The sequence below is a fragment of the Lagenorhynchus albirostris genome, chromosome 20 (genome assembly GCF_949774975.1).
Source record: "Lagenorhynchus albirostris chromosome 20, mLagAlb1.1, whole genome shotgun sequence".
NCBI lineage: Eukaryota > Metazoa > Chordata > Mammalia > Artiodactyla > Delphinidae > Lagenorhynchus > Lagenorhynchus albirostris.
The window spans coordinates 44051892-44069204 of NC_083114.1; the positions used below are offsets into that span (position 1 = coordinate 44051892).

At 37.1% G+C, this 17313-nt stretch overlaps 1 protein-coding gene across 5 annotated transcripts in view; it reads right to left on the reverse strand.

Moving 5' to 3' along the window:
- The window catches only part of KANSL1 (KAT8 regulatory NSL complex subunit 1), a 169919-nt gene that overhangs the window by 30794 nt on the left and 121812 nt on the right, over positions 1 to 17313 (reverse strand). For all 5 annotated transcript variants that reach the window (XM_060133502.1, XM_060133503.1, XM_060133500.1 and 2 more), the window contains 2 exons: positions 14357 to 14469; positions 13373 to 13568 (listed from right to left, as the gene is read on the reverse strand). In XM_060133502.1, the coding sequence (XP_059989485.1) occupies positions 13373 to 13568; positions 14357 to 14469 (309 nt within the window). The remainder of the gene's footprint in view (positions 1 to 13372; positions 13569 to 14356; positions 14470 to 17313) is intronic.

Below are 17313 nucleotides of genomic sequence, written 5' to 3' on the forward strand. Positions count from 1 at the left end.
TACGATGTACCTAACCAGTCGCCCTGGAACTGTATGAACATATATGAATTTAAAAAAAAAAAAAGAAAAAAAAAGAAATGGAGGTGAGGTTGGGGAAATGAGAGAGGTAGTTTAACGGTATAAATTGACTACCAGTAGACAAGTCCTGGAGATCTAATACAGAGTACAGTGGTTATAGACAATGCCACTGTATTATAAACAACAAATGTGCTATGAGACTAAATCTTAATTATTCTCACCACAAAAAAGAAACGGTAAGTATGTGAAGATAGAGGTGTTACCTAAGGCTACAATGGCAATCAAACTGTAACTTAAACTTACACAATGCACATATCAAACATATTCCCCAAAAAAAAAAATAGGAAGCAGACCAAAGGATATAGAAGATATGAACACAATAAGCCCAAGATGTGAGTTAAATTTAGAACCCTGAAGTCAACAAACAGGATATGGATATACTCACACCCACACAAATACTGTCTTTTTAGGAAATGTGGATTATTTACAAATGCTGAACTAAAATTTTGTCCATCAACATGGAGATCTTGAAAACACAACAGTAAATTAAAACACACACATACACCTCCCAAAAACACACACCAAAAAACCAAACCCAAGTTGCAGAATACGTACAACGATAGCATTTATATAAACTTTAAATAAACAATACTGCATTTTGTGCTCTTGCACACATATATGCGTAGTAAAGATCTAAGAACCTGAACTGGGAGTATACACAAATTCATAATAGTGGTTAGCTCTGGGGAAGAAAGCACGTAAAGGAGATGGAAGAAAATAAAAGGAGCCCTAGTGATCTATAATTTTCTTTTAATATTAAAAAAACACATGAAGTAAAAAAAAATGTTGAATATTAACATTTAGGTTGGTACATACATCGATTTTTGTTACATCATCCTTTATACTTCACAGAATTAAAAAAATCAGGGGAGGAGACAGGTAAACCTATAATTTTTTCTATATGCAGAGAACTTGAGTTCTTCACACAATAAATTCAATGGTATAGAAGAGCCCCAGAAAACTGGCAGTGGGAGTAAAAGAAAGTCCAACTATTTCAGAGCAAAGGTGTATTAAGTCTGAAAGTTGCTGAAACCCAGGAACTGAATTGGGAACAGCACCTATCAATCTGTCTTCTAGATTTAGAAGTGAGAAAAGGGTTCAACCATCATGAGCAGCAGAGAGAAGGACCAACAACTAGTGTACTGAGAATAGTGTCCCCTCCCCAGATCCTACCTCAAAATTCATGCCTACCCAGAACCACAGAATGTGACTGTAGTTGTAAATAGGGTCTTTGCAGATGCAATTAGTTTAATATGAAGTACTACTGGATTAGGGTAAGCCTTGAATCCAATGACTGGTGTCCTTATAAGACCACGTGAAAACACAGACACACAGGGAAGGTGATCGTGTGAAGATGGAGGCAGAAATAGGAATTATGCTACTACAAGCCAAGGACTACTAAGGTTGCTTGCAGGAAGTGGCAAGGAAGGATTCTTCCCTAGAGCCTTCAGAGGCCAGCAAGGGCTGACAAACTTGATTTCAATGTCAGACTTCTAGCCTCCATAACTCTGACAGGAAACTAATTCAGTCAGCTACTAAGTTTTTCCTAGTGATAAATACAAAGTGTAGATAGATCAATTTAGTTTTTAAGAATGACAAAAGGAAAAAACAAACAAAACCCTCAGCATGGGGACTAAAGTAGAACAAAGGAAAAGAAAGCAAATCTGAGAAATTCAGAAAAAACATATTTTTGGAAAACTATCTATTAAACAAGTTTGATAAAACAATTAATGAAAACTTTTGGCATCCCTAATAGAGTAAGAGATAACATAGCCTCTACTATAAAGTAACAGAGTAAAGTGAAAGGACAAGATGACATAAAAAGTAAATATAAAATCTAAAAAGAAAAAAGAAAATATTAACCCAAGGTAGCACAATTAAAACCTACACAAGGGCTTCCCTGGTGGCACAGTGGTTGAGAGTCCGCCTGCCGATGCAGGGGACATGGGTTCGTGCCCTGGTCCGGGAAGATCCCACATGCTGTGGAGCGGCTGGGCCCGTGAGCCATGGCTGCTGAGCCTGCGTGTCCGGAGCCTGTGCTCCGCAACGGGAGAGGCCCACTTACCGCAAAAAAAAAAAAAAAAAAAAAAACTACACAAAAGGAACTATAGGTTAGAACTGATGATATAGAAAATCAAAACAGGATGTGGACAACAAACTTAGCTGTTTTATTCCTTTGCACTATGGAAGAACCAAAGGGATAAAAACAGCGAGAGAAAAGTTAACAGCTAGCTCACATCTGAATACTTATTATGTGCATTCAAAATGTGCCCGTCACTTCCTGTATCTAATTTAATAATCACAACAATGCTGTGGAGCAGGTAGTAACAGCTAGATAAAAAGGACAGGAAACAATAACACACAGATAATTGGTATACTTAAAAACAGGCAACTACAAACTTAAGGGAATCAAAAACCAAAGCTACTACTGAAGAAAACTTGACAGTGCTACATAAAATACTCTGAAGCACTGTCCCATGCAGTTTTGCAATGGTAAAGAAGTTCTGTATTAGTGCAACTAAATATGGTAGCCACTAGCCATATGACTACTCAACCCTTGAAATGTGGCTGGTATGAGTGAGGTACTGAACTTTTTATCCTAATTTTAAATAGGTACGTGTGGATAGTGGCTACCATACTGGACAGCACAGAGTAGAACCATTTACCAATATAAAGGAAAGAAACATAGACTGGCCAAAACAAAACAGAATAAACAACTGCTCTCCTCCCCCAACCAAAAGACAGTGGAACAGAGTTTTAAGGGACAGAGGTTATGATCTAAGAACTTGAAACACAGTCAAACTGTTGCTCAAATCACTGAAAAACCACAAATGCAAATTAAAAACTCAATGAACGGGCAAATGAAGATATAAAAAGGACTGTCAACAAACAATGAAATGTTATAACCAAAATAAGCCTTTAAGTCTACTTTCAAAACTGAATATAAAATTAAAAACTATTCTCTATTTAATAAAATCCCCATTAAAATAAGACTTTTAGGAGATTAAAAAAAAACAAAAACACCCCCAAACCCTGAATCTTTTATGCTGTTTCAAAAAGCATACAGAAAACAAAATATTAAAACTAAATGGATGAGAAATCACATACACTAAATATTAATATCAAGAAAAGTAGAACTGTAAGGCAAGAACAACTACTGGAGACAGGAGCCACAGTCACAAAGAAGATATAAATATATAAAACTGTACTACACACCAATGAAAGTTTTTTTTAACAAAATCAATACAATAGACCACAAATATAAGCAGAAACTATAAGAACATCATTTTGATCAAAATGCTATAAAAATCAGTAATTAATAACAAAGGCTTAAAAAGAAAAACCGTTTAGAATCTAAAAACTCAATTCTTAACTCTTGGGAAAAGAACTTAAAAACTCAAAGGCAACTTACAAACAGCAAAAAAAAAAACCCACTTCCTTCACACAACAAAGGCTATGGAATGCTATCCAAAAATACACTCAGAAGAAAATTCAAAAAGTTAAATGCTTCTGTTATTATGTAACAAAGAAGAGAAAATAAATTAACCGAGCATTTGAATAAAGGCAGAGAGGGGGGAAAAAACAAGACCACAGGAAGGAGTTAACAGCAAAGAACTGATCTTTGAAATGACCAATAAAATAGAAAAACTGCTGACAAGGTTGATCAAGAAAGAGAAGACAAATATAATGAAGACTGAGAAATGGATATTAACTCCTGATACAGGGATTTAAAAAGAACGCTTATTAAAATTCTGTATGAGTAAATCTGAAAATATGTAACTGATGGAGAATTTTCTGCAGAACAGATGCCAATCTCAGATGCTTTTACCTTGAGTTCTAACAAATTTTAAACAAATTGATCCTTCCTTTAAAATCTTTAAACTTTTCCAGAGCACGGCAAATGATACTCTAAGTGTCCCAATTCATTTTCAGTTGTCCTACATCAAAATTAGTAGTGACCTTCTAAAAGTATTGCCATTCAAACCAGAAATGAGATGTCTCACTACGACCAATTATTTCTTAACACTGTTCTGAAAGTGAATCCAGACAAGGAAAAGGAGTAAGTATATAAAGAGGTGTCAAACTGCTTGCTGATGACAGAAAGCCAACCTAGAAAATTAAAAACAAACAACCAAAACAATGTTAAGAGTTCAGAAAAGTGTTCAATTACAAAATAAATACCCAGAAACCAACTCATAAAATAACACTAACAAAAAAGATCTCATTCACATGACCAAAGTATCAAGACTGTAGATAACATGTATGAAGAGTTAAATACTGGGATAAAAGAGGAATTCTGTGTTCCCTTAATACTGTAATGGCATTAATTCTCTCTGAAGGAATTCCCATTAAAAACCCAATGCAGCAGAAGCAAGAAGAACTACAATCCTGCAGTCTGTGGAACAAAAACCACATTCACAGAAAGACAGACAAGATGAAAAGGCAGAGGGCTACATACCAGATGAAGGAACAAGTTAAAACCACAGAAAAACAACTAAATGAAGTGGAGATAGGCAACCTTCCAGAAAAAGAATTCAGAAGATGCAAGAAACGTTTAACAAAAACTTAGAAGAATTAAAGAACAAATAAACAATACAATAACTGAATTGAAAAATATACTAGAAGGAACCAATGGCAGAATAACTGAGGCAGAAGAACAGGTAAGTGACCTGGAAGACAGAATGGTAGAATTCACTGCTCCAGAACAGAATAAAGAAAAAAGAATGAAAAGAAATGAAGACAGCCTAAGAGACCTCTGGGACAACATTAAACACAGCAACATTCACATTATAGGGGTCCCAGAAGGAGAAGAGAGAAAGGACCTGAGAAAATATCTGAAGAGATTATAGTTGAAAACTTCCCTAACTTGGGAAAGGAAATAGCCACCCAAGTCCAGGAAGTGCAGGGAGTCCCATACAGGATAAACCCAAGGAGAAACATGCCAAGACACATAGTAATCAAACTGGCAAAAATTAAAGACAAAGAAAAATTACTGAAAGCAGCAACGGAAAAATGACAAATAACATACAAGGGAACTCCCATAAGGTTAAGAACTGATTTCTCAGCAGAAACTCTACAAGCCAGAAGGGAGTGGCATGAAAGGGAAGAAAGAACCTACAACCAAGATTACTCTACCCGGCAAGGATCTCATTCAGATTCGATGGAGAAATCAAAAGCTTTACAGACAAGCAAACGCTAAGAGAATTCAGCACCACCAAACCAGCTCTACAACAAATGCTAAAGGAACTTCTCTAAGTGGGAAACACAACAGAAGAAAAGGACCTACAAAAACAAACCCAAAACAATTAAGAAAATGGTAATAGGAACATACATATCGATAATTACCTTAAACATGAATGGATTAAATGCTCCAACCAAAAGACACAGGCTTGCTGAATGGATACAAAAACAAGACCCATATATATGCTGTCTACAAGAGACCCACTTCAGACCTAGGAACACATACAGACTGAAAGTGAGGGGATGGAACAAGATATTCCATACAAATAGAAATCAAAAGAAAGCTGGAGTAGCAATACTCATATCAGATAAAATGGACTTTAAAGAATGTTACAAGAGACAAGGAAGGACACTAATGATCAAGGGATCAATCCAAGAAGAAGATATAACAATTATAAATATATATGCACCCAACATAGGAGCACCTCAATACATAAGGCAACTGCTAACAGCTATAAAAGAGGAAATCGACAGTAACACAATAATAGTGGGGGACTTTAACACCTCACTTACACCAATGGACAGATCATTCAAACAGAAAATTAATAAGGAAACACAAGCTTTAAATGACACAATAGACCAGATAGATTTAATTGATATTTATAGGACATTCCATCCAAAAACAGCAGATTACTCTTTCTTCTCAAGTGCGCACGGAACATCCTCCAGGATAGGTCACATCTTGGGTCACAAATAAAGCCTCATTAAATTTAAGAAAACTGAAATCATATCAAGTATCCTTTCTGACCACAATGCTATGAGATGAGAAATCAATTACAGGGAAAAAAAAGTAAAATACACAAACACATGGAGGCTAAACAATACGTTACTAAATAACCAAGAGATCACTGAAGAAATCAAAAAATACCTAGAGACAAATGACAATGAAAACACAACAATCCAAAACCCATGGGATGCAGCAAAAGCAGTTCTAAGAGGGAAGTTTATAGCTACACAAGCCTACCTCATGAAACAAGAAAAATCTCAAATAAACAATCCAACCTTACACCTAAAGGACCTAAAGAAAGAAGAACAAACAAAACCCAAAGTTAGCAGAATGAAAGAAATCATAAAGATCAGAGCAGAAATAAATGAAATATAAACAAAGAAAACAATAGCAAAGATCAATAAAACTAAAAGCTGGTTCTTTGAGAAGATAAACAAAATTGATAAACCATTAGCCAGACTCACCAAGAAAAAGAGGGAGAGGACTCAAATCAATAAAATTAGAAATGAAAAAGGAGAAGTTACATCAGACACTGCAGAAATACAAAGCATCCTAAGAGACTACTACAAGCAACTGTATGCCAATAAAATGGGACAACCTGGAAGAAATGGACAAACTCTTAGAAAGGTATAACCTTCCAGAACTGAACCAGGAAGAAACAGAAAATATGAACAGACCAATCACAAGTAATGAAACTGTGATTAAAAATCTTCCAACAGGGCTTCCCTGGTGGCGCAGTGGTTGAGAGTCTGCCTGCCGATGCAGGGGACACGGGTTCATGCCCCGGTCTGGGAAGATCCCACATGCCGCAGAGCGGCTAGGCCCGTGAGCCATGGCTGCTGAGTCTGTGCGTCCGGAGCCTGTGCTCCGCAACGGGAGAGACCACAACAGTGAGAGGCCCACGTACCGCAAAAAAAAAAAAAAAAAAAAAAAAAATCTTCCAACAAACAAAAGTCCAGGACGAGATGGCTTCACAGGTGAATTCTATCAAACATTTAGAGAAGAGCTAACACCCAAACTTCTCAAACTCTCCCAAAAAATTGCAGAGGAAGGAACACTCCCAAACTCATTCTATGAGGCCACCATCACCCTGATACCAAAACCAGACAGAGATACTACAAAAAAAGAAAATTACAGACCGATATCACTGATGAATATAGATGCAAAAATCCTCAACAAAATACTAGCAAACAGAATCCAACAACACATTAAAAGGATCGTCACCATGATCAAGTGGGATTTATCCCAGGGATGCAAGGATTCTTCAATATAAGCAAATCAATGTGATACACCATATTAACAAATTGAAGAATAAAAACCATATGATCATCTCAATAGATGCAGAGAAAACTTTTGACAAAATTCAACATCCATTTATGATAAAAAATCCTCCAGAAAGTGGGCATAGAGGGAACTTACCTCAACATAATAAAGACCATATACAACAAACCCACAGCAAACATCACTGTCAATGGTGAAAACCTGAAAGCATTTCCTCTAAGATCAGGAACGAGACAAGGATGTCCACTCTCACCACTATTATTCAACATAGTTTTGGAAGTCCTAGCCACGGCAATCAGAGAAGAAAAAGAAATAAAAGGAATACAAATTGGAAAGAAGAAGTAAAACTGTCACTGTTTGCAGATGACATGATACTATACATAGAGAATCCTAAAGATGTTACCAGAAAGCTACTAGAGCCAATCAATGAATTTGGTAAAGCTGCAGGATACAAAATTAATGCACAGAAATCTCTTGCATTTCTATACAGTAATGATGAAAAATCTGAAAGAGAAATTAAGGAAACACTCTCATTTACCATTGCAACAAAAAGAATAAAATATCTAGGAATAAACTACCTAGAGAGACAAAAGGCCTGAATGCAGAAATCTATAAGACACTGATGAAAGAAATTAAAGATGATACCAACAGATGGAGAGATATACCATGTTCTTGGATTGGAAGCATCAATATTGTGAAAATGACTATACTACCCCAAGCAATCTACAGATTCAATGCAATCCCTATCAAACTACCAATGGCATTTTTTACAGAACTAGAACAAAAAATCTTCAAATTTGTATGGAGACACAGAAGACCCCGAACAGCCAAAACAGTCTTGAGGGAAAAACACAGAGCTGGAGAAATCAGACTCCCTGACTTCAGACTATACTACAAAGCTACAGTAATCAAGACAATATGATACTGGCACAAAAACAGAAATACAGATCAATGGAACAAGATAGAAAGCCCAGAGATAAACCCACACACCTATGGTCAACTAATCTATGACAAAGGAGGCAAAGATATACAACAGAGAACAGACAGTCTCTTCAATAAGTGGTGCTGGGAAAACTGGACAGCTACATGTAAAAGAATGAAATTAGAACACTCCCTAACACCATACACAAAAATAAACTCAAAATGGATTAGAGACCTAAATATAAGACTGGACACTATAAAACTCTTACAGGAAAACACAGGAAGAACACTCTCTGACATAAATCACAGCAAGATCTTTTTTGATTCACCTCCTGAAGTAATGGAAATAAAAACAAAAATAAACAAATGGGACCTAATGAAACTTAAAAGCTTTTGCACAGCAAAGGAAACCATAAAGAAGACGAACAGACAACCCTCAGAATGGGAGAAAATATTTGCAAACGAATCAACGGACAAAGGATTAATCTCCAAAATATATAAACAGCTCATGCAGCTCAATATTAAAAAAAACAAACAACCCAATCCAAAAATGGGCAGAAGACCTAAACAGACATTTCTCCAAAGAAGACATACAGATGGCCAAGAAGCAAATGAAAAGCTGCTCAACATCACAAATTATTAGAGAAATGCAAATCAAAACTACAATGAGGTATCTAATACCTCACACCAGTTAGAATGGGCATCATCAGAAAATGTACAAACAACAAATGCCGGAGAGGGTGTGGAGAAAAGGGAACCCTCTTGCACTGTTGGTGGGAATGTAAATTGATACAGTCACTATGGAGAACAGTATGGAGGTTCCTTAAAATACTAAAAACAGAATTACCATATGACCCAGCAATCCCACTACTGGGCATATACGCAGAGAAAACCATAATTCAAAAAGACACATGCACCCCAATATTCATTGCAGCACTATTTACAATAGCCAGGTCATGGAAGCAATCTATATGCCCGTCAACAGACGAATGGATAAAGAAGATGTGGTACATATATACAATGGAATATTACTCAGCCATAAAAAGGAATGAAATTGGGTCATTTGTAGAGACGTGGATGGATTTAGAGATTGTCATACAGAGTGAAGTTAGAAAGAGAAAAACAAATATCGTATATTAACACATATATGTGGAACCTAGAAAAATGGTACAGATGAACTGGTTTGCAGGGCAGAAACTGAGACACAGATGTAGAGAACAAACGTATGGACACCAAGGGGGGAAAGCAGCGGGGGTGGTGGTGGTGGTGGTGGTGTGATGAATTGGGAGATTCGGATTGACATGTATACACTGATATGTATACAATGGATGACTAATAAGAACCTGCTGTATAAAAAAATAAATAAAATAAAATTCAAAAAGACAAAACAAAACAAGGCTTTGAATACATTTCAGGGAAGAGAAAAGTACCAAAATAGGAAATATTCAACTCTGTCTAACTATTTGAAATGGTAATTATTTCACCTTCTAATTATGAAAATAAAGCACTATTTAAAAAAAATTAACTTAGAAATCTTAGTATATGTTGTGGTAATCAGAATGCAATGCAATGTGTTACTTTTATTGGCTCACAGACACTGCAACATCTGATAGAGAATTTGCCAAGAACAAAAATGAATTGAAATCCATCATAATTTAAAGACATTCCAAAAATCTTAGTGCAAAATCCAAGCCACATTTGTTTAATAAAAAAACAAAAAACAAGAAACAAAAAAGCAAAAAAACCCAAAAAACCAATTCAGTGGTTATGGAGGAAGTCCTCTCTGAAAGTAAGGCTCTATCATCATTATCTGTTAATCACAGAATATTAAAGTATTTTAAAAAATTCTTTTGGCTTGAAGATAGTTTGTAAATAAAATATTAGGGCTTCTACTTCTATTTACTTTATCTCAGCCTTTCAAAATTTATTTTGTATGTGTTTTATAATGCATATATAAAACACTCCCATAAAAGTTTAGAGGCTATTGTCCTAAGCACTGGGTGATTTCTGAGTACTCTGCCACTAGAAAGTAAGCTCCATGAGGGCAAGGACTTTTGTTCACCAATGAAACCCAGGTGTACTGGAACACCGTGGGGACCCAAAACTGCTGAATAAATTTGCTTGGCAAATCCATCACCTCAAAATGGTAGAGGGCAAGGTACTTGCTCAACAGCAAATATCACTGAGCAAGGATCCACTGAAGACACAGTGAGCAACTAAGACAGAATGGCCTTTGTCTCCAATTTTGGCAGAACTCCAGCAATATTGCTATCATCAGCAAATGGTTTATTTCCCAAACTAAACTTATTCATTTGTCTTATTTTCCATGCAGTTTACTTCTGCATGTCAGAATGATTGTTTTAGACACTGGCATTGGAACCAAAGGGTCTTTAGTATGCTTTGTATGTCTCCCCCTTGTTTTAAACATTTATATGTACTACCTTCAAAAGTACATCTGTTTTGGGGCATGAACAAGAAGAAACTACTGTCAACTGCAACAAAGAAGCCTTGCTACTTCACAGATATAAAGAAAAGAATCCAGGAGGCCAATCTATACTTCAGAAAAATTTTATCACACCCTTAGATGTCATGACACCATGGCTAGTAACTGCTGAAACAGAGAAAGGACACTATTTCCCCATGAGGCGATGTTGTTGGTAGGTTTTTGTTAAAAGCATCAAGGGCATGGCCAAAATCTACTTTCTTATACTTAACAGTAATATACTGTTTTCTTTGCTTTCCCAATATCAACTCTTCAAAACTGTTCAGAAAATAATTTAGATTTATATGACTATTAATAAAAAATTGATTCAAATGTCAATATGAGAAACCCACCAAATTCTTTTCTGGTATTTTGGTAATTCAGGCAATCTGAGGAATAGACAAGAGAAAAATGGTACAGCCTAATAGTTAATTTTCACTAATAATAATTTCCTTTAAAAAAAAAAGATCATGGCAAGGGACTTCCCTGGTGGCACAGTGGTTAAGAATCCACCTGCCAATGCAGGGAACATGGGTTCAAGCCCTCGTCTGGGAAGATCCCACATGCCGCAGAGCAACTAAGCCTGTGAGCCACAACTAGTGAGCCTGTGCTCTAGAGCCCACGAGCCATAACTACTGAAGCCTACGCACCTAGAGCTCATGCTCCACAACAACAGAAGCCACTGCAATGAGAAGCCTGCGCACCTCAACGAAGAGTAGCCCCCGCTCTCTGCAACTAGAGAAAGCCTGCGCGCAGCAATGAAGACCCAACACAGCCATAAATGAATGAATGAATGATCATGGCAAAATTATATAGTCCAAATGCATACTATAACAAAAAAAGCCAAGCAGTGAAAATCTACTGTCCAAATATTAATGTTTCCAACAATTATCTCCTCTCCCTTGTCCTCAGTTTTCTCACCAGCAAATATACTGTAATAGCATTATCTTAAGAAACATTCTCTTTCAGTCAAACAGGTTATTTCTCTGTTCTCCTTTACAGAAATACTCTTTGAAAGTGTTATCTATGATGGTTCCCTCAATTCCTTCCGTTCCATTCTCTCCTGAACCTGATCCAATCAGAATTTCACTCTTCTACCTCTAACAAAACTGCTTACAAAGGTCTCAAGCAACCCTGGCCCCACGAAATCCTATGGTCAATTCTTAGTCTTCACCTAACTTGACCCATCTGCAGCATCTAACAGAGATGATCATTCCCTCCTTCCTGAAACATTTTCTTCACTTGCCTTCCACATACCACACTCTCTTGGTTTTCCTTCTGCTTCATTGGTCACTCCTTCCCAGTTTCTTATCTTTCACCTCTCCAAAGACTTGGAATAAAAAAATGTATCAAGGCTGAATTCCAACTGAGTTCCCCACCATTCCCTATTCCCTTCCTCTGCTGCATTTTTCTCCCCAGAACTTAACACTACAGAACATACCATATACTTCATTTTTTTTTTTTTTTGCGATACGCGGGCCTCTCACTGCTGTGGCCTCTCCCGTTGCGGAGCACAGGCTCTGGACGCACAGGCTCAGAGGCCATGGCTCACGGGCCCAGCTGCTCCGCGGCATGTGGGATCTTCCCGGACCGGGGCACGAACCCGTGTCCCCTGCATCGGCAGGCGGACTCTCAACCACTGCGCCACCAGGGAAGCCCCCATATACTTCATTTTATTGCTTTATTTTCTGTCTCTACCCATTAGATTATTTCATGAGGGTAAGAATTTTTGTCTGTTTTGTTTAGTATTGTATTCTCAGTGCATAGAACAGATCTAGCTTATTGTAGGAACTCAAAAAAAGATTTGTTGAATGAGTGAATGAATTAATAAAAATAAAAGTGTAAACAGCAAGGGTCATCTTATACTAGTAACTTAGCAGCCAGATACCCCAATAAGCAAATTATATACATTTCAGTTAATCCTGAAACAACCCTATGAGATCTCTGAGGCAGGGTGGGGTGGGGTGGGGTGTTAACATGTCCCAAACTCAAACTACTAAGTGGCAGTGCCATGATTCAAACCCAAGTCTGTCCTCTTCAAAGTTAATGCTCTTAATCACTGCATGGTATTATTTTCACTGGAGTACTATTTCGTTGGTTTTGAACTAAATCCAACCCTGCTATTTGAAGAGTCAGCAATCAAGTTTCCTATAGTTGTAAAATAATCTCCATTTTGTCTGTGAAGACAAACATTCGTTTAGTATCATCAACTTAGAAATTTTAATGGAGATTCTTATTTAAAAGGAAAGCATTCCACATTGCCATTTTCAGCGATAACAGTATAAGTGAGAAGACACACTGCTCTCCTTCAAAGTGTTGATGGCAGAACTTCCAACTTCCTCTCTCCCATTTCTATTAAAATCTCAAGCCAATGGTTTCCAAACCTGGCTGAAGAGTCACCTAGGAGCTTTTTGTTTTCTGAAAACAAGATTCCCAGGCCCAACTCCAGAGCAACGAAACCAGAATCTCTAGGAAACAGGGCTCAGGAACCTAGTATTTTTTAAAGCTCTGCAGGAAGCCTTGGTGGTTAGCCAAGTTTGGAAAACACTGGTTAAAAGAACCAAAGCTGGCAAGAAACTAGTACCCTCTATCTGAGCATCTGGCTCACTGTTTAACAGTGACCAAGTCTCACTGGTACTGACCTTCTTGGAAAGAGGCACGATGCTGTTGGGTCGAACAAGCCTCCGTTTCTTACAGCTCAGCACAGGACGTGTTCGGGCTGCCACACAGGTGCCATCAGTTGATGAAGAAACTAGATTCAGTCTTTGCTTTTTATGCAATTGTTCCTCAGCATCAGAGTTGTCACCTGGTATGTGGTCTGCCAAGACAGGCTGAAGACTATACAAGGGGAAGGAAGAATATTCACTTCTCATAAGACATAAGGAAACAAAGCCTTTAATACTTGTTCAACCACCTCTACTTGCAAATGTTCACAGACACAAACATGTGTTCTAGAGCACACAGAGGTCACCTCTTGATGCTGATGTCTGTTAATCTAAGTGGCTATGCAGTATCTGTGCTTATTTTTAAGGTGCTCTTGGTGGATGTTACTCTACCATGTCTGAAAAATGCAAAAGTCAGTAAGTGAACTCAGGTTCTACTGATTAAGTTCTCTTCTACAACAAAAACATGAATTCTTAAAAGTCTAGAAAATTGCAACTGGTAAGAATATTTTTAATATATATTGAGAATCAGTTCTCCTATGAAACTTGCCTATTAGGGACGTGTACTCATTGTTCACTTGCAGAAGGATTCCTCGATCTTTTATAAATACAGATTTACAGCCTTTAGGGATCTAATCTGTTCTACAGCAGAGGATTTTATGTAAATATTTCTGAGGAGTTCTACCAAGACAGGACCAATCACAACGATTCATAATAACTTTAGGACTTTAATTTTTCTCCATGCTGAGTCGATTTTAGGCCGCAGTAAGTAACAGGAAAATACATTAGGAGGCTACTTAAAATATACTTGCTACAGTAGGAGGCATGCACAATATTATGAAGTGATAAGGTTTCTGCTTCTTTAAACCAGGGTTACTCCTGGCTAGGGATAACTAAGAGTCTCAAACCCATCTTTAACAAGCCTGCTGAGTATAAGAAGTATGCAGAAGAGATAAAACTTACGTATTAATAACTCCATTGACAGGTCTCAATGCTCCACATGATTTAGTAGACAATGACTCTGAAGGATGACCAGAGGCACCATGGTTTTCCAGTGGTTGAGAAACAGACTCAATCTTAATGAGAAGAAAAATGAAAATATATTATCAACATTTAACCAACAGCACCAGCCTGAAAAGCAGCACCATTTCATTTTAATGAAACACTTAAAATTTCTGATGACCAACTTGAAAAAAACCTCATTTATGGAACACATTTAAGTGTTTCTTGGATTTGTGTTTCCTGGGCTGCAGTCCTCACAAATCCCAAATAAATGCATTTTTTGGCCTTAAAAAAACCAAAACCAAAAAAACCCAAAACACCAAAACCAAAAAAACCCAAAAAACCAAAATCACGCGTATGATTGAGGAAAAAAAAATAATTAAGAGAATCAGCTTTCGAGATTTTGCTTTGGCAAAATTTGGAGAATTTGCTTTGGAGGGAAGGGTTAGGAATTAAGATATTTAACAGACCAAAAGTAGTAAAGTGCCTACTGACAGGGAAATGACCTAATGACTCCATGGAACAGAAGCACAGCAAAACATTATATAGTACCAAGAGTCAAGTTTTCAACCTAAGGGTCAAGGGTACATAAGTTCAGTAGGAAGACAACTAAGAGGAAATTTAAATGTAGTTAATATCTGCTTAACTTCGCAGTGTATGCTGGAAGCTTGTTTCCAGAAAACCATACTCTCTCTCACTTTCTCACTCTATATATATATTTCACCCCTGTGATAAAAGAAATAGAAACAATTAATAAAATGACAATGAATAACTAATAATTACCTAATGCTATCAGGTAGTAACTTTGGACTGTACAAATACAGTTGACCCTCAAACAACTTTTGGATTTGAAGTGCAGGGATCCATTTATACGTGGATATGTTTCAATAGTAAACACTAAAGTACTACACAGTCTGTGGTTGGTTGAATCTGCAGATGTGGAGGAACTGTGGATAGGGAGGGGCTGACTATACATTATACGTGGATTAAATCCCATGTTGTTCAAGAGTCAATTGTATATGCTTACAATATAAAATGAAAAAAGGGAGGTAGGAAAAAAATGTGGAAAAGTTGGAATTTCACTATTGCAAAAGAAATTATATATTTACTAGGCTAAAAGGGGTACGGGCAGCCATGAGAAGTCAATCACATGGAGTGTCTGAGGTATTGGCAATAAAGCCACAGCTCTGTTATCCCTCGGCTCTGGGAGTTGTTGGAATACCACAGAATGGCTGTGGTCTTTGTCTCCGCCTTACACTCAAACTGACTTTGGGGTGTTTTGACATCCCCTTTCCTGTAACTGCTACCAGTACATATCAAAGCCAATATTTTGAGGCTGAAATTCTATTTATCAGTATTGTTATATTTCTCTTTTGATCTTTTTACCCCCAAGGAGAAAACACCAAAGGATCTGAAGACCTGAGAACAGCCTCAAGAAAGGACAATACATTGGGAAGCTAATTTTTAAAATTTAATACAAATTATCCAAAAAGTTAGATCAGGATAGACAAGACACATGAGTAAATTACAATGAGTAAACACTGGGAAAGTGTTCTGTCTTCCTTGTTAGATACCCTGTACATTTACTGGTATATCTTGAACAATTATATTAGTCAACAACACCAAAATTATGGTAAATTTGGCTCATGTACTCATTGCCTTAAAAGCCACACTGATTTCCTCATGGAAAGTAATGTGTAAGAGTTATAAAGATGTTCATGTCTTCTGACAAAGTATTTTACTCATCCTTAAAATCTATCTTAAAGAAATAACTCAACAAAACATACCCCCAAATCTTACACACAAAGCTAGTCACTGCAATGATATGGATCAATAACCTAAATGCTCAACACTTGAGGCATAGTTATAAAATGTGGTACACCAAATCAGAATATTGAAGATAATCATAAAGGAAATTTCCTCTTCCTTTACCCAGAAGAATATTTAAATATAGAAAATAATAGGTAGAAATGATTTTGGAAAGGGGCTAAATTCAAAATATTTTTAATATAATTGTGGTGACTAAAAATATATGTACACAGATAATGACAAGGTAAAAATAGTGTTAAAGAGGCAGAATAGAAACTTCACTGGTGGCGCAGTGGTTAAGAATCTGCCTGCCAATGCAGGGGACACAGGTTCGAGCCCTGGTCTGGGAAGATGCCACATGCCGCGGAGCAACAAAGCCCATGCACCACAACTACTGAGCCCACGCTCTAAAGCCTGGGAGCCACAACTACTGATCCCATGTGCCACAACTACTGAAACCCGCGCGCCTAGAGCCCGTGCTCCACAACAACAGAAGCCACCTCAATGAGAAGCCTGAGCACCGCAACGAAGAGTAGCCCCTGCTCGCCGCAACTAGAGAAAGCCCACATGCAGCAACAATGACCCAGTGCAGCCAAAAATAAATAAATAAAATTTTTTAAAAATGAGGCAGAATAGGACTATTCGAAGTTTTCTTTACATTTAGATAATATTTTTAACATTAAAAAAAACCCCAGATAAACCCAACACCCTCCTGAATGCTAGTGAGGATTTACCATTCAGGAACACCTCAAAAAGCCCAAACAAATATTATGGTATGACAAAGGACAAAAAGATTTAAGATTCAGGTTGCTGTTAACTAGATGTGTGACTCCAGCCATGTTACAGCTTTCCTAGATTTCTGAAGTTCTGGTTTGAATGAAAAAGTTTCCTTTCAACATGAAAACGCTGTGACTATGAACTTTTTGGTGTTGATCTGAAGAACTTGTCAACTTTATATTCACTTAAAACAATAGCTTTTAGCATTAAATTATGACAGAGATCTGGTTTATATATCTACATGTTTTACAAGGTGCCACGTTTAAGCAATAGGTTGACTCTCATTTGATTAAGATTTATTTTCTAGGGATTATGGAGAACTAACCACCAGA